A 19,249-nucleotide genomic window follows, 5' to 3' on the forward strand; every position below is an offset into this window, starting at 1 on the left:
AGTATGTCGGGGGGTTGGGTGGCTCAGGGATAGAGACTCTTTCACTTCCGTGGGCTGGTTTGAAGCCAAAGGTGCCAAGAGCTGTTACGAGGAGACGGCTGGGCAGGGGTTACATGAAGTGAATTGGTGGGTCTTAGGCAACCGCCCTGTCCACATCACCAAGACCACCCCAAATTGCAGGAGTTGGCAGCATCTTCCAAAAGCCCGAGGACTGGGCAGGACATGGAGTGAGAACTCTCTTTTCACCTCTGCAGATGGTCTTTCCAGCCAGGCATGAGGCCCTTTGGCAGGGGGTTCAGATGCTGCCCATGCTGCCCCTGTGCCAGGGACAGAGGCCGTCAGTCTCCTAGGCTGGCAATCGTTCACTTCACACACAGAGGCCCAAGTAAACAGCCGGTCCCATCTCTGGTGCCAGGCACTGGAGATGCACTGCTTGTCAGTGCAGGTGGTGAGAGTTGCATGGTGAGCGCATGCTGGCAAAGGGGCAGGGGCCTGTTCTACCAGCACTGCAATGCAAATACTGTACCCACCCTTCAGACCAGCGGGATAGAGACATCTCACCCAGACTGTCGGGTCATGGGCCGGGACCCGGCCCAGCATGGTTAGAACACAGCTCAGTCTTGCAGAGTCAACGGGAACAAACTGCTCACTGAATTGCACCAGAACCCTGCAAAGTGCAAGGCATGGTTAGAGAATGTGGTTAGAACATGGTTGAGCTCCAGCTGCACTGCAAAAGCGAATGGTGTTCCTGTTGTGGCCAGACTCTGCAATACCATGGCTTTTTGGCAGTGCAGAACCCTGACAGCTAGGCTCTCTGCTTCCACGGGAGGGCAGCAAAGTGCTGCATTTTCAAAGGCTTGGCGACACCAAGACAAAGCTGACCCCAGACCTAACAGCGACCCGTGAAGTGTACCTTGGAAGGGTGCCCTTTGTGATTGCCCCCATCCCCCCTCTTCCTTCTCCTTCATCCTTGGGCCTCGCTTGTGTCAAAGTGCCTCTCCTTTCAGCAGAGAAGGGCTAGAGGTGGCTCCCGCCAGCAGCCCCTGAAGCTGCTCTAGGCAGGAGATTAGATGAGGCTTAGTTGCAGGCTGGTCCCCACCACCACCACCCCGGATCTCCGTAGGGCAGCCAAGATCTCCGTAGGGCAGCCAGGTTTTTTAACACTGCACACACAGTTGCACTCCTCTTTTGCAAGGCAATACTGCAATTGCACGTGCATGCCGGACAACTCCCAATCAAAGTTACATGCATAATTTGTGTGCACAAGTTTAAAACCAGGCTCTTAGTTTGAAACATAACAACCAGAGGAGCAGTTTGTGGGGTGGTCGTCAGAGCAGGGGTCTAGGGCTCAGGACTCCTGCATTCTAATCCCTGCTCTGCCACAGCCTCATACTTTCAGAACTGGCCTATAACACCACGATTCCTACTGAACTCGATGCTCCGCACCTCTGAAAATAGGGCCCACGGCTGGCTGAAAATGGGAAACCAAAACCGAAGGCCACATTTGGAAATGTGGCCCTTAAAATGCCACACTTCTTCTCTCTGTAAACGGGCCTAGCAACCTCACCCACTCCATAAAATGCCTGGAGATTCTTGGGTGAAAGGTACTATGTAATAAATACTGAGTATTACTGTTCATGGAGTGTGATCTCTCTCCTGAGGGGCCCATTGGCTCAGCCACAGTGCGATTCCCATCTTATGACAGCAAGCCTGAGAGTCAGATTGTTTTGCTTCTCTCAGGTAGCCTTTGCTCTAGCAAGTAGGAGGTGGAGCAGGCAGGAATTGACCCCAGACATTTGGGCTGAGAAACACTTACTGCTTAATCGGAGCATTTCCTGGTATCAGCAGGGCAGCCTGCTTTGTTTACTATCTCATGACACAGAGCTCAGTGCCATCTGGATACTGTACAAGGAAGTGAGATAAGTTTGTACGCAGGGAGGAGAGCAGAATTTCTCTAACGCATTCTGAAGCAGTTGGGAGTTCTCAGCAAAGATACCGCGTCCTTGCTGGCTCATTTCAAGAGGGAGTTCACTTTTAACATGTCTACACACCACCTCCTTCTGTAAGCAAGGAGCTTCTGCATATCTTCTGGGTACTGCCTGGTTCTAAACTCAGCAGCAAAATCCTTAAGTCAATTACAGGAAACATCTTGTAAACAAATCCAAAGTCAACCTCTGTTGGCAAAAAAAATACTGGCTGATCAGTCCAGCTCTGCAAAGCTGCAAAATGAGAAAGCAAGAGCAGGCAAATATTAGTGGGAGGCAGATGGGGTTTGAAGGAAGCGGGACTGAAGATCTGATGCAGACAAAATTAAAATGTGACGAGGAAACGATGGGTAAGAGTATCAATGCATAAAAAACAGCCATGCTGCATGTGCCTTCCGGTCTAAGGGTGCAGAAGCAAGGAGACCATGTTTGTGTTGGAAGGGCAGTAAAACGCTGCGCATGTGTACACATCTAGACATGGGACAAGGCTTTATTGTGGCTCTACGGCCAGGCCCAGAGAGGTGTGTAGAGTCACACCAGCTGAGGGGGAGCCGTAGGTGACATTTTGAGAGTTTTGCCATGAATTTCAACGGGACTAGAATTTGATTCGCAATCTAGGAGAGGGCTAAGTAACAGAGACATAAGGCAAGAGAAGGTTCTTAAAAGCACTGGGTCCAATTCTGTTTTCAGTTACACCAGTAGGCGTGGGGTAACCCCAGTGATGACAATGAAATTACTTCAGGAATTACACCATTATTAAGGCAGAATTTGTCCCATTGGAGTTACATCTGGGATGAGCCATCTTAAAAGGCCAAATCCTCCACTGGCATAATCCCATAAGCTGTCGTAACCCCCAGTTATGCCAATTTACACAATAGAGGCTCTGGCCCCACATAAGTAAAACAAAATGAAAACTTGATTTAAAAGCCATAACACAAACTAGCTTCATTTTAAAGAGCAATTGTCTAACCCCTTTAAACGGTATATTAGGGATGTTGTTCATTATCAAATTTATAACTGGGGATAGTTTGACTAGTTTTAATGACAGCAGTTAAAGGCACATGCTTCCACATTTTGGGACTGAACCGACCTTGCCAGGTTAGAAATCATACAGTACATAGCTTCTGCCTCCCCCTTTTGTAACTAACAGGGATTGGGAAAAGGGGTGGGGGGGGATTTAAAACATGGGAATGTATTTCTCTTTATTTGTCTCACTGAACTGGAAGAGTAAAAGCAACCAGAGCAGTTTCTTGTCAATTTCTCATCCACTACCACCATGCACTTACGTTTTGGTTTCCAACACTGCAGGGAAAGGTGGGGTCCCAGAAGACCCTTCAAATCCATGCATACTCCAGTGCTTCAGGGAACTGTGGGGCCCAGGGTGGAAGAGGGCCTGATTCAAAGCCTACTTAAGCCAATGAGAGTCTTTCCATTCACCAAAATGAGCTTTGCATTAGGCCCACACAATGCAAGTGTGACTACGGGGTACTAATGCCATAGAAACAACAAAGCTAACCTGGACCCACTGCTGACTGTAGGTGCTTATGCTATCCAGCTGGGGCAATTACTAACAGCTGAATTCTCAGCCCAGACCCAGTGTTCACGGCGGAGCTTTCTATTGGGACCTGCTGCCTGCAACTATCCCAACAGCAGTTGTGTTGTTCTGTTTACAGCTGTTGCTTGTTCTTTTGTTTTTTTATCTTAATATCCGACCTTGATGTCATGGAGATGATTCAGAAGCAAACAGAGAGAGGGAATAGCAGTGACAAAGGCCTGGAGACATTATCAGAGGGGTTTAGGAAAGACTAAAAAAAGAACTGAGTAGCTTGTCTGCACAATGACTAAGGGGAGAGGTGATAACAGTCTACAAGTGTTTGAGAGTCTAAACACCACAGGGCAAGAGGTTAGTTAATATGGAATGGAGGAGGATGACTGGGAAGAAAAAGGAGGATAAACTGAGGCTAAATATCAGGGGAAAAATTCCTCCAAGTCATGGACGGGGTGAAACCTCCCCCCTCACTTCAGAGAGGCAAGTCCGCCCTCCCAGCCCCGCATGGCCAGACTCCCCCCTGCTGCCCTGTGGCCGGAGCCCTGAGCCCCTCCCCTCCACAGGCAGAGGAGCCCCAGCCCAGCTGCCCTGAGCTGCCAGGCCCCAGCCGCGCCGGCCAGCCCGAGCTACCCCTGGCCGTCCCAGCCCCTGGCCGCCAGCCCGACACCTGGGCCACCAGCTGGCCTGAGCCCTAGGCCGCTGGCTGGAGCTGAGCGCCTGCCGGCTTCAGGCAAGAGGGGGAGTGAGGGCAGGGCCTTGGGGCGGAGCCATGGCCTGGGTTAGGGGAGGCTTAGCCTCCCCTGGCCTGTGATACCTGCCGCCCATGCTTCAAGTCAAACAGTAAGAGTGTGCCAGGTATGGGAGAGACGAGGTGGGTGAGGTAATATCTTTTACTGGACCAACTTCTGCTGGAGAAAGTGACAAGCTTTCACCCACCTTGTCTCTCTAATATAATGGGACCAATATGACTGCAAAGAACAATGTCAGGCATGAGGATAGCTGCTGAGTCCTGCTTTCTGACCCTGGATCAGGTGCTAGCACCCTGCACTGACATGCAAAGCTCTTTATTCTTCTGTCTAACCCTGGGCTTCATCTGTTTCTGTTAGCACAGTTATCTAAACAAAAATCTTTGTCTATATGGGACAATAAAACCATGCTAAAACAATGCTATCTACAAACTGTGCTGGGAAACGGCCATCTGTCAGAAATCCATCCTGACAATTGTTTTCAAACCTAGTTGTAACCAGCTCTGCTCCGAATTTGCCCAGAACCTCTCAATGACAGTGCTCTGCAACTCTTTTAAAAAGTAACTGCTAAAGAATATTTATTTTTCTTACTCTGAACATTTTTAAACAGTGCAAGTTCCATAACATAAAAATAGAACAACCGACCATGGTTGCTACGCTTCAGATTGCAAGTCACACATGCATCCAGCCTCCATTTGAACTCAAGTCTCAAGTGTTACTGTTGAGTGCTGGTTCCTGGTCAAAGAACAAATACAATATTTTAAAAAACCTGTCATGGTGTGGTGTAAAATAACAGCACCTACATCACACGTGCCTCTCACAACCAGCACCCATTTTTTTGGAAAATCTGGATTCTTACATCATGCACCAAACTTTTCTAAAAATACCATAAGTATTGTAAATAGACAAAACATTTTTTGCCATTTCTGGTGAAGGTAACACCAGTAACACCTCAACAGCAGCTCCCTTTCCACCAGTGGGAGAAACTACTTATGCTCGGTGTAATTGTAAAACAGTCACCTTAAAACCTTTAGAACACGGAAAAGCTCCAAGCACCACCAGGACTGGGTGGAATTAAAAAAAAAAACCCAACTTCTTTCAGTAGCACGTTATTTCTCAGTGAGCCTCAGATCTGCCCCCTCACACACACACACCTTTCCTTGCGCACAGTATTTCCTTGTCGCTCCCCCTCCTCCCCCCCAGCCCCAAGTGCACAGGGAAATGGCCAAAAGTTCCTTTTCAAAGGCCACACAAAGCAGAGTGACCAGAAAACAGTTTACATTGAGTCATTGTAACACTTGCCCTATTTCTCCCATTCTGATCAATATCTGGCGTCTGCATGTGGCTGCTGACGTATTTAGAGCACTGCTCATTATTCCATCTGTTCCCAGTGTACGTGAAATAATTCTGTAAGCCTTCTTTCCATATGGGCATGTTTCAACCTATCCACAACTCTCAAAAGTTAGTGGGAGGCCCTTTTAAATTCCAGAGGTTGATGCTTTTAAGATGAGTTGCAAACTCTTTATGATTATTCTGCTTTCATGTTGGGAGTAGACAACTGTACAAATGATTCTCTGTGGAGCTCCCTAGAGGGCATGGAGTAATTAACAATCAGAAGGGGGATATACTGGTCCACCAAAGGGAGGAAGGGTCAACTGAGACTGGGGATACACACCACTTTCCTGCTGGACGGGTGGAAATGCGGATCCTCCAACAATCTGAGTTTCCCCGGGTGCGGCTGCCTGTAGGACTGCAGAAAGATCTAACGAAGAAAGTGAAAATAGAGTCTGGTTCTGAATTTGTGAATTCAACTGCACCAGTGCCTCCAGATGCTGGATCAGAGACAATGTTTCCTCCACAGGAACAGCTGGACTGGAGTCTCCAGTTGCAGCATGATTTTGGAGGTCAGAGGTAGCAGAAGGTTCATGGGAAACAAGATGGGGCACAGATGGCACCTGAGAAACTCCACCAGAAGATGTAACTCCAGGATAAAATATACCTGATAACTGCTGAATACCTAACATGTTGGCATCGAGGGCCACATTGCCACCACATTCATGGGAGCATAAGGAGCATGAAGACAATGGTCCGTGATTCCAGTTCTGTGATGCGGCTGGTCCTGCATCAGCGAGGTATGTCTCCGTATGTCCCCCAGTCATATTGTGCTGCCTTCCCAATGATTCCTGAGCCATGCTGTAGGACTGCCCTACCATCCAGGGGAAGTTGCTAAGTGAATGGAAAGCACAATCCTGCATAGATTGGTCAGTTTCCTCCTTTCTGTTTTGGCAGTGTGAAGAAGATACTGCATGGCATATCCCTCCATTTACGACTTCACCCACTGCCGTATTGAGAGCGAACATATTATTGTTTGTAAGGGGTTCCTGGCTGTGAGAAACTGCTGGAGGATACTCGTTCCTAGACAGCCGCTTACCTGTGAATGCCCTGGACGGTACCTGTTGAAATGGTTCAGCCAGTTTGGTGCTCCCAGAACTGTCCAAAGGAGGGGAAAAGCATTTGGTCACAAGGTTATTTTTAAAAGTCACTGTCTTTCTTTTTGTTTCCCTTAAGAGGCTGGGCCCCGTGCTACTTGTAGAGGGATCGCCTGAGACTTTCTTTGGGAGAATCAGTCCCAGCAACAAGCAAGAGTGATTTGCATCAAGACCTATTAAAACAAACAAAAAAGGTGGTGTTAAAGGAAGATTTTTCCACAATTTATGCTGGAATCTTCCTAACTTTGGGCCAAATCCTTCGGTACTGTCTCACTCTTTATTGAATACTTATTGAGGCAAAACTCTCCCTGAGACAAATCCTAAATTTCTTCCTCTGATAGTCATTTGCCACTGCCGAAAGACAGGATACAGGGCTAGATGGACCATTGGTCTGATCCAGTCTGGCCGTTCTTATGTTCCTATGGAAGATTTCCCTGAGTAAGGACTGAGTAAAAAAATAAATAAGGATCACAGGTTTTCATGTAATTTTTTTAACCCCATTCACATTTTCTGCATTACACTGAGATTTAATTTTTATTCTTCACCCACAGCTCAGCAATTGTATTCAAGGGTTAGAGCCAAATTTTAAAAGGGACGTTAACTTGGCCTCTGAAATTGTGCCTGCAATTTTGGGCAGGCTTGTTTTTACACACAGATTTTTCACACTAACGTCTCGGGCCTGCAACAGAGTGGATTTGTGCATGCGGCACTACAGTTACATGCCCAGATCACGTAGTTCACAATCTGCAGTCGAGCAATGCAAATCCAAGTTTTTGCACGCACACAATAACACGCATGTGCAAACACTTTTGTGCACAAAGCTGCAGGCCCAACTTTAGAGACCGCTGTAGAAAAATCTGCCCTTATTTTTTTGCCCATCTAGGTTGAAAGGAGAATTAAAAGAGTTTAAAATATATATTGCTCTCAAAGGTGAATTATATATTTCTTTCTCAAACGACACACTGACACGAATCACATAAACGCACTTGAAATCAGTGGGTATACTTCAGTTCTGTTTGCAAATAAGTCAGTCTGACCATTCTGTGACGGGTGACTGACCACAGCTAAACACCAAGGCAATTTTACTAAGGATGACCTGCAATTTTCAACCATCATGGTTTGTAGCTGGGTATCTGATTCTCCCTGCATTGTGCGATGGCTGAAAAAGGTACAGCCCGTTTCAAATGGCCCAGGAGACATTACAGTCTCTTGGTCTTGTCCTATCTTGATGGCAGAGCTCTGGACTGTCCCAGATTAGGAACACAAAGATAACACGATTTATAATTAAAACTATCTGCTTCCCCGTGATGACTGAGTATCCACTTGTCTGGGAGGTGAGACAGATGCCAGGTCAATCACCGATGGATTGTGCTGCATCTCAGAGGTGATTCTGCCAATGATTACTGGAAAATGTAATCAGCTTCCAGGCTGGGTTCAAGTGTGCACTGAGTGCAATTACCTGATATGGAGATGATGTGATGTTACATCATGTGATGGAGGTAGGACAGGGATTAGCTGCAGCTCTGACAAATGACATTTCACATGATGAGTAGCTGGGTGGGAACACACTATTATGTGACAAGGGGTTACATGAGTTTACATCCTGATGTGCTGCAGGCAAGCACCAGCCATTTCATTAGTTATATGTGGCAGTTACTTCAGGTCATGTGACACGAAGCTGGGCAGGGAAAGAAAATGTCGTAGGAATTAGGACAATGTGGGATTACTGGGCTTGATTTGCCTTTCATTTACTCTCATTTTATACTGCTGTCAATCCATTTACCTCAAAGGAGTTACTCCCGATTTACACTGTCACAAGGAGAAGCAGATCCACTGGCTCTCTGCCGTTTCATCTGTGGTAACAGAGGGTTATAGATGTCCATGCATCACAAGATGCAACTACCCATATTTTAAGTGCCTTTTAGTAAAGGGCATGCGAGTGCCCAACCCTATTTTTCAAATCTGCCTTTCACTGAGAAATAAATAGAGCCCCTTGCTTTCTGACACCCGGTAAAGCTGTGGATTATATTATACTGAATTATTTATAGCACTGGAACCTGTGATCCTCAATCTGAAGGCAGCAAGTTATTTCACTGAGCCTCTCTGGGGTACACACCAGAAAAGGAAGCCAGCTTGTTTAAAATCCATACCTGGGCCACCAAGTGGATGGAATTTGGCAGGTACTGGCTGGAAGGCTGGCAGCGGTACCATGAACATTTCCATCTGGTTGCTGTCCACAATGCCGTATCTCTGTTTGTTGTTCAAATACGAATACAGCATGTTGTAAATTCTGAAGTCTTTGGTCATGGCAGGGCAGAATTGTATCATGCTCATCTCCTAAACAAACACAGGGAGAAGGAGACTGTGTGGATTGTCTGAAAACACAGTGCTGCTAACAATGTTCACCTAACCGGAAAGAAGTACTGAAAAACGGAAGGCATCTAGGAACTTGTTTGCATGTCAGAAGGGCTCAAGCTTAATCCCAATTGTGGGGAGGGGGCGCTCCCATTCTTTATGTGCTTCACTCACTGCATTTTGGCAAGATGAAGAGCGTTCACCTCACACACAACCTACAAACACACTTTGGTGCACGTAAACAATCTGGTGGACTCTACATTCTATATGGAGATCACAAGAGTATGAACAAATTCAGGAGAGAGAGAGAGAGAGAAAAACACAGACAGAGATCTTGCCTACAATATGGTAAAGACAATTTTTACCTGCACATGGTACGTCCCTGAACTGTATCAGGTCAGTTGACACCATTGGGCCTGATCCAAAGCTCAATGAAGTCAGTGGAAAGACTTCCAATCACTTCAATGGACTCTGGAGTAAGCCTTTAGAAGTCTTCCATCCATGTCACACATTTATGCATAGCCACAATCCTTGAACCCAGTGGTTGTTGCCAGTCCACTGAACCTCTCAAGATTAGGGCCTACATACTATTCACTTTTACTTGCCACTTAAAAGGACAGAATGTTTCAGTTGATCCAAAATATCATTCTATGCAACCATTAAAATTGTCCCTGCTGGTATCATAACTATGTGGGAAAGTGCAACCCTTTGTTGGCATGCTTTCAAACATGTAAAGGTGACAGCCATTTTAGCTGCATGAATGCAGGCTGCTTCTGGTGTCCAGCAGCTGAGTTCTCCTGTGATAAAAGGTTTAAGGGTTATTATTGCACTAACTCAGTTCTTCTGACATCTTGGACCACAGGCTGAAGGAACTAGGATATGCTTAAAAGTCAGCTTAGTACATGACAAATCATCCTCAGCGCTTGAAAACAAGAACCTTTTGAAAGGCTACCTTGGCTTCAGCTGGCCATATGCTCTCTAAATAATCCCAGACGTCCTCCGGGAGAATACAGCCCCTCGACTGAATCAGCTCCGGTAACACCTGTACAAACCAGAAGGACAAAAATATAGATTACCCACCTTTTCATAACTGGTGTTCTTCGAGATGTGTTGCTCGTGTGCATTCCATTCTAGGTGTGCGCTCACCCACCTGCACAGTCGGCAGAGACTTTTGCCTTAGCGGAACCCATAAGGTTGGCTGTGGCACCCTCTGGAGTGCAGCGCTCATGCGTCGGTATATCAGGCCCTGCCGGCCCTATGCCCTCTCAGTTCCTTCTTGCCAGCAACTCCGTCAGAGGGGCAGGAGGGCCGGTAATGGAATGGACATGAGCAATACATCTCGAAGAACAAGAGTTACGAAAAGGTGAGTAACCGTTTTTTCTTCTTCGGGTGCTTGCTCATGTCAATCCCATTCTAGGTGACTCACAAGCAATATCCCTGGAGGTGGGATCAGAGTTCACAGTCATGAAGCTTGCAGCACTGCTCTACCAAAGCCAGCGTCGTCTCGAGCTTGTTGGGTAAGCGCATAGTGAGACATGACCAGGTAGTGGCCTTGCAGATATCCTGAATGGGTACTTGGGCTAGGAAGGCTGCTGCCGAGGCTTACGCTCTAGTTAAGTGAGCCGTGATAATCACTGGCACCTTCGCCTGATCATAGCAGAAATGGATGCAAGATGTGATCCAAGGCGAAATTCTCTGGGCTGACACCGGACAACCTTTCATCCTACCTGCCACTGCGACAAACAACTGCATCGACTTGTGAAATGGCTTGGTCCTCTCGATGTAGAAGGCTAGTGCTCTCCTGATGTCCAGGAAGTGCAACCTATGCTCCTCCTCAGACTTATGAGGTTTTGGACAGAAGACTGGCAAGAATATGTCCCTGCCCAGGTGGTTTCCCAATTACACATGAGCCAAAGGCCAGGTGTGGCCACAGCTGGACCTTGTCCTTGAAGAATATGGTATATGGTGGTTCCAAGATGAGCACCCTAATCTCGGAAACCCTCCATGCAGAAGTTATTGCCACCAAGAACGATACCTTTCAGGAGAGAAGAAGAAGAGAGCAGGACGCCAAGGGCTCGAAGGGGGTTTCCATGAGCTACGTAAGCACCAAGTTAAGGTCCCATGGAGGGACAGGATCCCGGGCTTAAGGGTAGAGTTGTTCCAGACCCTTCAGGAACTGGCCCGTCATGCCATGCACGAAGACTGACCTGCCCTGGAACTGAGGGTGAAAGGCTGATATAGTGGTCAAGTGGACCTTAACAGATGAAAGGGACAACCCCTGAAGTGTAAGATGCTAGAGGTAGTCCAGGATCAGCTGCAGTGAGGCCTGCACAGGCCTAACCCCGCAGGTTGAAGGCCGCACTTAAAATGTTTCCATTCGACCAGATAGGTGGCCCTACTGAAGGGCTTCCTGCTTCCCAGCAGGACCTGCTGGACTTGGGCCGAGCACTCCTGCTCCACAGAACTCAGTCATGGAGCAACCAAGCTGTCAGGTGCAGCGCTGCCAGGTGCAGCGCTGCCAGGTTCAGGTGCAAGAGCCTGCTGTGATTCTGTGACAGGAGATCCGGCCAGTGGGGCAGCAGCATCGGGGCCAACACGTCCAGGAGCACGCTGAACCAATGCTGGCGAGGCCAACCCGGGACATTTAGTATGACCTCGGCCCTGTCCTGCCTGACCTTTATGAGGACCCTGTGGAGCAACTGGGGGGAAAGCGTACATCAGTGTGATTGCAGAGCCATTGGCCATTATCTTTGAAAACTCATGGCGATCGGGGGAAGTCCCGGACGACTGGAAAAAGGCTAATGTAGTGCCCATCTTTAAAAAAGGGAAGAAGGAGGATCCGGGGAACTACAGGCCAGTGAGCCTCACCTCAGTCCCTGGAAAAATCATGGAGCAGGTCCTCAAGGAATCAATTCTGAAGCACTTAGAGAGGAAAGTGATCAGGAACAGTCAGCATGGATTCACCAAGGGCATGTCATGCCTGACTAATCTAATTGCCTTCTATGACAAGATAACTGGTTCTGTGGATGAAGGGAAAGCAGTGGACGTGTTGTTCCTTGACTTTAGCAAAGCTTTTGACACTGTCTCCCACAGTATTCTTGCCAGCAAGTTAAAGAAGTATGGGCTGGATGAATAGACTATAAGGTGGACAGAAAGCTGGCTAGATTGTCGGGCTCAACGGGTAGTGATCAATGGCTCCATGTCTAGTTGGCAGCCGGTATCAAGTGGAGTGCCCCAAGGGTCGGTCCTGGGGCCAGTTTTGTTCAATATCTTCATAAGTGATCTGGAAGATGGTGTGGATTGCACCCTCAGCAAGTTTGCAGATGACACTAAACTGGGAGGAGAGGTAGATACACTGGAGGGTAGGGATAGGATACAGAGGGACCTAGACAAATTGGAGGATTGGGCCAAAAGAAATCTGATGAGGTTCAACAAGGACAAGTGCAGAGTCCTGCACTTAGGATGGAAGAATCCAATGCACCACTACAGACTAGGGACCGAATGGCTCGGCAGCAGTTCTGCAGAAAAGGACCTAGGGGTTACAGTGGACGAGAAGCTGGATATGAGTCAACAGTGTGCCCTTGTTGCCAAGAAGGCCAAAGGCATTTTGGGATGTATAAGTAGGGGCACTGCCAGCAGATCGAGGGACGTGATCGTTCCCCTCTATTCAACACTGGTGAGGCCTCATCTGGAGTACTGTGTCCAGTTTTGGGCCCCACACTACAAGAAGGATGTGGAAAAATTAGAAAGAGTCCAGCGGAGGGCAACAGAAATGATTAGGGGACTGGAACACATGAGTTATGAGGAGAGGCTGAGGGAACTGGGGATGTTTAATCTACAGAAGAGAAGAATGAGCGGGGATTTGATAGCTGCTTTCAAATACCTGAAAGGGGGTTCCAAAGAGGATGGCTCTAGACTGTTCTCAGTGGTAGCAGATGACAGAACAAGGAGTAATGGACTCAAGTTGCAGTGGGGGAGATTTAGGTTGGATATTAGGAAAAACTTTTTCACTAGGAGGGTGGTGAAATACTGGAATGCGTTACCTAGGGAGGTGGTGGAATCTCCTTCCTTAGAAGTTTTTAAGGTCAGGCTTGACAAAGCCCTGGCTGGGATGATTTAATTGGGGATTGGCCCTGCTTTGAGCAGGGGGTTGGACTTGATGACCTCCTGAGGTCCCTTCGAACCCTGATATTCTATGATTCTATGATCAGAGCCTCCGACCATGGAAGCAGAAAGGCGTCCAACAGGGAGTCCCTGTCGAACCCCTAGAACAAGCAGAAATGGTGGCACTTCCTGTTCTGGTGAGTCGTGAACAGATCCACCTGGGGAGATCCCCACTTCTGGAAGATATTGTCCACCATCTCAGGGTGGAGAGACCTCTCATGGTGAGATGAGAAGATTCTGCTGCTGACCATTTGCGAAGCAAGGGAGAGAGGCACTCCAACTGACCACCACGAGCAGCAAGAAGGAACTGAGAGGGCGTAGGGATGGTGCCGCCTGATATACCAACACATAAGCGTGGCACTCCAGAGGGTGCTACAGCCGACCCTACGGATACCGCTACGGCAAAAGTCTCCGATGACTGTGCACATGGGTGCGCACACACCTAGAATGGAATTGACATGAGCAAGCACTCAAAGAAGAATTATTACTTATTATTTAATATTCTACAGACTTACTTAAGACCTACTCAGGCAATCCCCTACTGAGATCATTATTTGTTAGTAGTAATCTTTTTCACCTTTATAAAGGCCATCACCCAAGTATCTGGGCACACTTTGCATGGTTTAGAACAGAAACAAATAACGGAAAGTGAACCGTTTTAACCCAATTTGTGCTTTCTGAGAGATTCCTTTTAATCTCAGAAAATATAAGGAACAGTCCTGCACTGGTGCCCTGAGCAATGGACTAGTTGCTATAGCTGGTCTTCTCCACTTTTAGTTCCTATGATTCTGCCATTCTATAGCAGTTCCTGCTTGTACATGTGAAAACTCAGTTCAAAGTCCATAGTCTCATATCCATGGGAGTTCAACTGGAGTTGAGCATAAAAACCCACAAATCACTGTAAGTCCTCTAGGCACCTAGCTAATCCTATGACATCTCAGAAATGTTTCCCCTTTCCTATTGTCCCATCCACAGGCCAAATGCTGAGGTCCTTATTAATCAGTTCTTACTCAGGCAAATTCCAATTGGTTTCAGTGAGAGTTGGTATGAGGAACAAATGAGTAGTAACTTCATAAGGGCCACAGGACTTGGGTCTATCATATGAAAACACATGATATAACTTGATGTAAGAATCTGAGCTTTGATGCCTTGTCTGTGGAATACCACATGAAACGTGTGGTGTTTTATTAAATACACAGTCTTGTTGATATAGACAGTCCCTCCTGTAATGTAAAAGAAAACAAGGGTCATACTTGAATGAGGTAAGTGCCATAGCCTGAAACAGGATATGCTTTTGCCACAAACTGTTTAATGCTGAACATCTGAATGAATCCTTCCCACAGCACAGTGTCCTTGACTTGCTTCTGTAGCCTTAGATTCTTCTTGAGGACGCCAGTTGAGGCAGGCCTAAAACATAATAAGTATTATATAGTGGAGTCATTCCTATAGGTCTGGATATTCCATATGCTTTGATTGTGCCATTCTTTTATTTCTTGAGTAACTCCACCTCTTTTCCTGCACATTTTGCACTTTAAAGGAGGGGAAAGGAGGTTGCCACCTGGTCTGATTTGTTACCTTTGTTGTACCTTGTAACATGTAAGCCGGGGGTACAGAACATCCATCTCTCCTCCCTGTATAAGGGATTGACAATGGCTCCTGCTCCAGCCCATCTCCTTTTAGAAGGGGCCACACATGGAAACCCAAAGGGCAGGACTTGGGGATAACAGTGAGGATGGGTAACAGATATTAATTCCATTTTCCAGACCTCTCTCCCCCCCACCCCTTTCCATCACCACATGATGCAAAACAGTCATGTAGGGGCATAACATTTGCTGTACTAGATCAGACAACTGGTCCATCTAGTCCAGCATCCTGCTTCTGGCACAGATCAATACCTGGGGCTTCTAAGTAAGATAAACCCCACCTGTAGTATGTTGTATCTCCCTGGGGTGAGGCTGGGCACCAGTCTTGTCTCAGAGCTCCCTTCCTGGACTATAGTTTTGCTGTGGGGTTGTCCTGAGGTCTGGAGCACAGCCCCCCAGCTGTGCTGCTCAGGGCATCTGTGCCATTATTGGGGGCTTGTGTGTGTGTGTGGGCGGGGGAGGATTTAAGGTAGTCCAAACAAAAAAGGCAGTAAACTTCCACAGCCCACAAAAGGCAGAGTCCAGGGCCTTCAGAAAGCAAAAGGGAGAGGGGAGGAGAAGGGGAAAGAGAGAGAAGAACCAGCCTGTCTCCCTTCTGAGAGGACCTGGGCACCCAAGGCTCTCAAGCAGTTTCCCCAGTCAGTAACCCTGGCTGAACTCTGAGTTCCAGCCCTATTCCTTCAAAATGAACTCCCAAACTGAGCTGGGATCCTCCCTTTTAAGAAACCACCCATCCATAGGCTTGACAAGTCTTCTAGTTGGGTCTGATTATGCCCAGAGGAGCTCTTTACCCTCTTCTATGACTGAGGTGGGGATCTGTCCACCAAATCACCCCACTCCTGTAATGCAACTCGCCAGTTTATGCCAAGGAGCTTTGGTTTCGACTCCTCTTAGACTGCAGAATTACAGAAGTTCTCAGTCCTTTTTAAAAACCATGTGTGGACAGTGGAGAATATACAGGCCACATGTTAAAACAAAAAGCACAACAGTAAGATAAAATACATTCCCACAAAGACCTGTCTTTCTCCAAATGTTTTCTCTCTTTGTCTGAATAGACACTGCTTGAATGTAATCTTCTGGAGCTGTCTTCTGCCTTCTTCTTTGAGGTTGATTTGCTCTGCAGTGGGTTAAAACCTCTCTCACCATCAGGAGCCATCCTTCCTGTAAAGTCAGAAAAAACACTGATGTTTCTGTACATTCTGATCACAAAGAAAGAACACTGCTCTAATACAAGGTGGATTTCCATTTCTATGAGAAGTTCTGAAATATAAAAACAGAAATAATCTCAGAATTGACACTTTTCACTGTGTTATGGCCAAAGATAACATTTGACCCGGCTGCCAGCAAGTATCAGGTCCTAGCTATACTGCCCTTGTTTACATACCATAAACTCATCCATGCTGCCTAGATCTGGCTTGAAAAGGGCTGGGACTAGCCGTGAGGAATAAAGCTCTTTCCTTGGTCTCCAGCCCAAGCATGAGTCCTGCTGACTTCTCTCAAGCTCTCCCCACTTTCTTTGCCTGTGTATATCAACATTTTTACAATTTATGGATCATGAGAGTGACAGATTAATAACACTAGCTTGAACCAGGCATCATCTGAGGCTGGTAATGTACAAACCACCAATACACCTCATTCCTCAACAATTGCTAATTCGGTCCTGGGCCTCTTGAACAATTCTATCAAGTTGTATGATGGATTTGTGACATGGAGAAAGGTTATGTGGGACAGAATTTGAACTCATATGTCTAAGGCTAACCAACCAAATCCCTTCTCCCAGCTTACTTACCTGTACAGATAAGGCAGTCTAGGTCCAGTAAGTGACTCCTGTGCTGGTCTGTGGTGTCTCTTTTGGACTCTGCAGCGGGCTGGGAAATACGTTTCTTGTCCATACATAGAACTGATCCCTACATGGAATGTATGACAGTTAGTAGCATACACGTTGAACTTCATTCACACGGAGGCAACCTGCGCTCCCGAATCAGCCTTATAGGAAGTGGTGGCTGAGTATCTATTCACACCCTCCTCATTCACCTGCTGGTGTCACCCACGCTCCCTAGAAGAAAGACATGGGGGAGTTCCCACTCTCCCCCAGGTAAATGCTGTTTTCCAGATTCCATCTTTCAAAGAGGCCTATGGTCATCAAACAGCAATCGGGGGTGGCTCCCCCTTCTGTTAGTAGTCAACTATCAGTTAACCATAACCTCTTGCTGAAGTGATGGAGACACAGTGTCAACACACAACATCCATCGCCTTTATAATAAACCAGAACAGCACAACACACTAATACAAAAAGAGCCTCTGATCTCAAGATGGCTCATAGAGCTATTGAAACCCTCTAGAAAAGCCAAACTTTTGATGAATTCTTACCCTTATACTAATGAAGGACTGATATCAGGGACCCTTCTTTTTGTTCTATGTTTGTACAGTGCCTAGCACAATGGGGTTCATGACTAGGGCTCCTAGGCACTACAATAATACAAATAATAATTATAATACTACACCAGAACACATCATAGTGCAGAAAAGCAGTATGCAAATTTCCTTATCTCAGCAATGACCTGAAGGCCCCCTGTATTCTACTCCAGAGCTTCTCTTGATCCCTCCCCATAGACTGCACAGTACATTTTCAGCAGGAAAATGTCCACTATGGCCTAGAACAAAATCATCAAACTTGTTTTCATTGTGACTTTATCAAGAGTTGAACTGAACACTGCAGAGATGGAAGCCTGACATTAATCCACTACACCAGCTGGCCCACCACTCCCATCAACCCACTCCTCAGAAACTCATCTGCACTAAGATTCAGACACCAGCTGGTTTTAAGCACCTACATATTTCCCTTGAATCTTTCCTCATACCTTCACATAAAAGACCCTTGTTGAGTCTGTTTGGTCAAACATGGACACCTACTCACATATAGGTCTTCCAAAGTAAAGTCCTCATCCACCTCTCTGTGTATCTCTATTTCTCCTTTGTGGGTCAGTTTTGTGGGGCAACGCCTTGGTGGTTCTCGCTCCTGTTTCTCTATCATCTCCAGCACCTGGAAAAAATCACATTGTAGTACACAGAGACCCAAGCAGACATCTCTTGGACAAGGACTTGCTCAAGAAAACAAACATCATAAGGAATCAACACAGGCAAAAGCCAAAATGGAAAAGCAAACCGTGGATTTAAAGAGAAGGGGTTTTAAAGATAAAGTCCTTCTCTTAGTGAAACAACAGCAAGGAATTCTAGCTATCCACAAGATAAATACAGCAGCAGTACATGCCTCCACCAATAATGTGTATCAAACCTGACTTGGAGACCATCCCAAGGCTGAGAAGGAAACTCAGTATCCATGGACAGTTCAGATCTTGGCTTCCATGAAAAGACTGGTCAACAAGGCTGCTATTTAGTATCAATAAGGGTGCTAGTTTTTGTGATGTGGTCCCCTTCCCATTAGGAACAGGACAGAGACCATCAGATTCATCTCCTGCAGGTAACCAACCAGCTGTCTGATTTAACAACTTTCAATCAATACCAGCCTGAGCTGCATTTGAACTAGTGACATAGAGGCAAAAAGCTCTGGGCCCCATTGCCTATCCCCTGGGCCATCCCATTCTCAATACAGTCATCCATCTAATCTGCATCAGGAAACGCAAAAGCGTGACACTGTTAACTACTCCTCCTCTATTAAGAGGGGAAAATCATTGCTTTGTAAACATAAGCCCCAGAGTGTCATAGAAAGAGGGAAGCAAGGAAGCCTATTGCCTCTCCTTTCTATTGTATTGGTAAGGAAAGAGCGTTGCACCCTTTTCTAAGTTTTGTTTTATAAAAGCTTTAGAAGACTCCAAAATATAAACCAATCAAGACGAGGCAAAGCAAAAGTGCAATTAAAGCACCAAGCCTGTTAGCTATCCTTCTCCCTATTTTTAAAAAATCTAAATCATACTCAGACCCCTTAAGCAATAAAGGGTGCCATTTTCATACTGTAATTACTTTGGTTTAGATCACCAACAGAAGAACAAGGTACAGCAAAGGCATCACAAAGAGGCCGTTGGGAAAAGGGGATGACACTGCATTTATCCCTCTCTCAGCTGCACTGGGATGACTTACATGTTTGCTCTCCTTAGCTCTCCACTCTGCCAACTCCTTGGGTGCCATCTCCAGTGAATTCATTTGAACAAGACACTGCGGGGAAACCTCTCCAAGAACCACCTGGTGGAAGAGGAGCTGAAAGAACAAAAGAAGGATAAGCAGCCCTTGGAAGAACAATGACCACAAGGGACATGCATAGCCAGTCTGCTTCCAAAGATCTCTCTCTTTCCTTCTCCTA

At 46.7% G+C, this 19,249-nt stretch overlaps 1 protein-coding gene across 1 annotated transcript; it reads right to left on the minus strand.

Moving 5' to 3' along the window:
* Positions 1-4,879: 4,879 nt before the first annotated feature.
* On the minus strand, positions 4,880-19,137 carry LOC140900397 (SPOC domain-containing protein 1). The gene is made up of 8 exons (XM_078849410.1): positions 19,030-19,137; positions 17,849-17,974; positions 16,721-16,838; positions 15,948-16,092; positions 14,299-14,695; positions 10,077-10,166; positions 8,920-9,106; positions 4,880-6,942 (listed from the first exon to the last, which is right to left on the minus strand). Exons 1-5 carry the CDS (start codon positions 19,090-19,092, stop codon positions 14,536-14,538), a joined length of 612 nt encoding a protein of 203 aa, XP_078705536.1. The 5' UTR covers positions 19,093-19,137; the 3' UTR covers positions 4,880-6,942; positions 8,920-9,106; positions 10,077-10,166; positions 14,299-14,535.
* Positions 19,138-19,249: the final 112 nt, after the last annotated feature.

This window comes from Lepidochelys kempii, chromosome 19 (assembly GCF_965140285.1).
Source record: "Lepidochelys kempii isolate rLepKem1 chromosome 19, rLepKem1.hap1, whole genome shotgun sequence".
Classification (NCBI taxonomy): Eukaryota; Metazoa; Chordata; order Testudines; family Cheloniidae; genus Lepidochelys; species Lepidochelys kempii.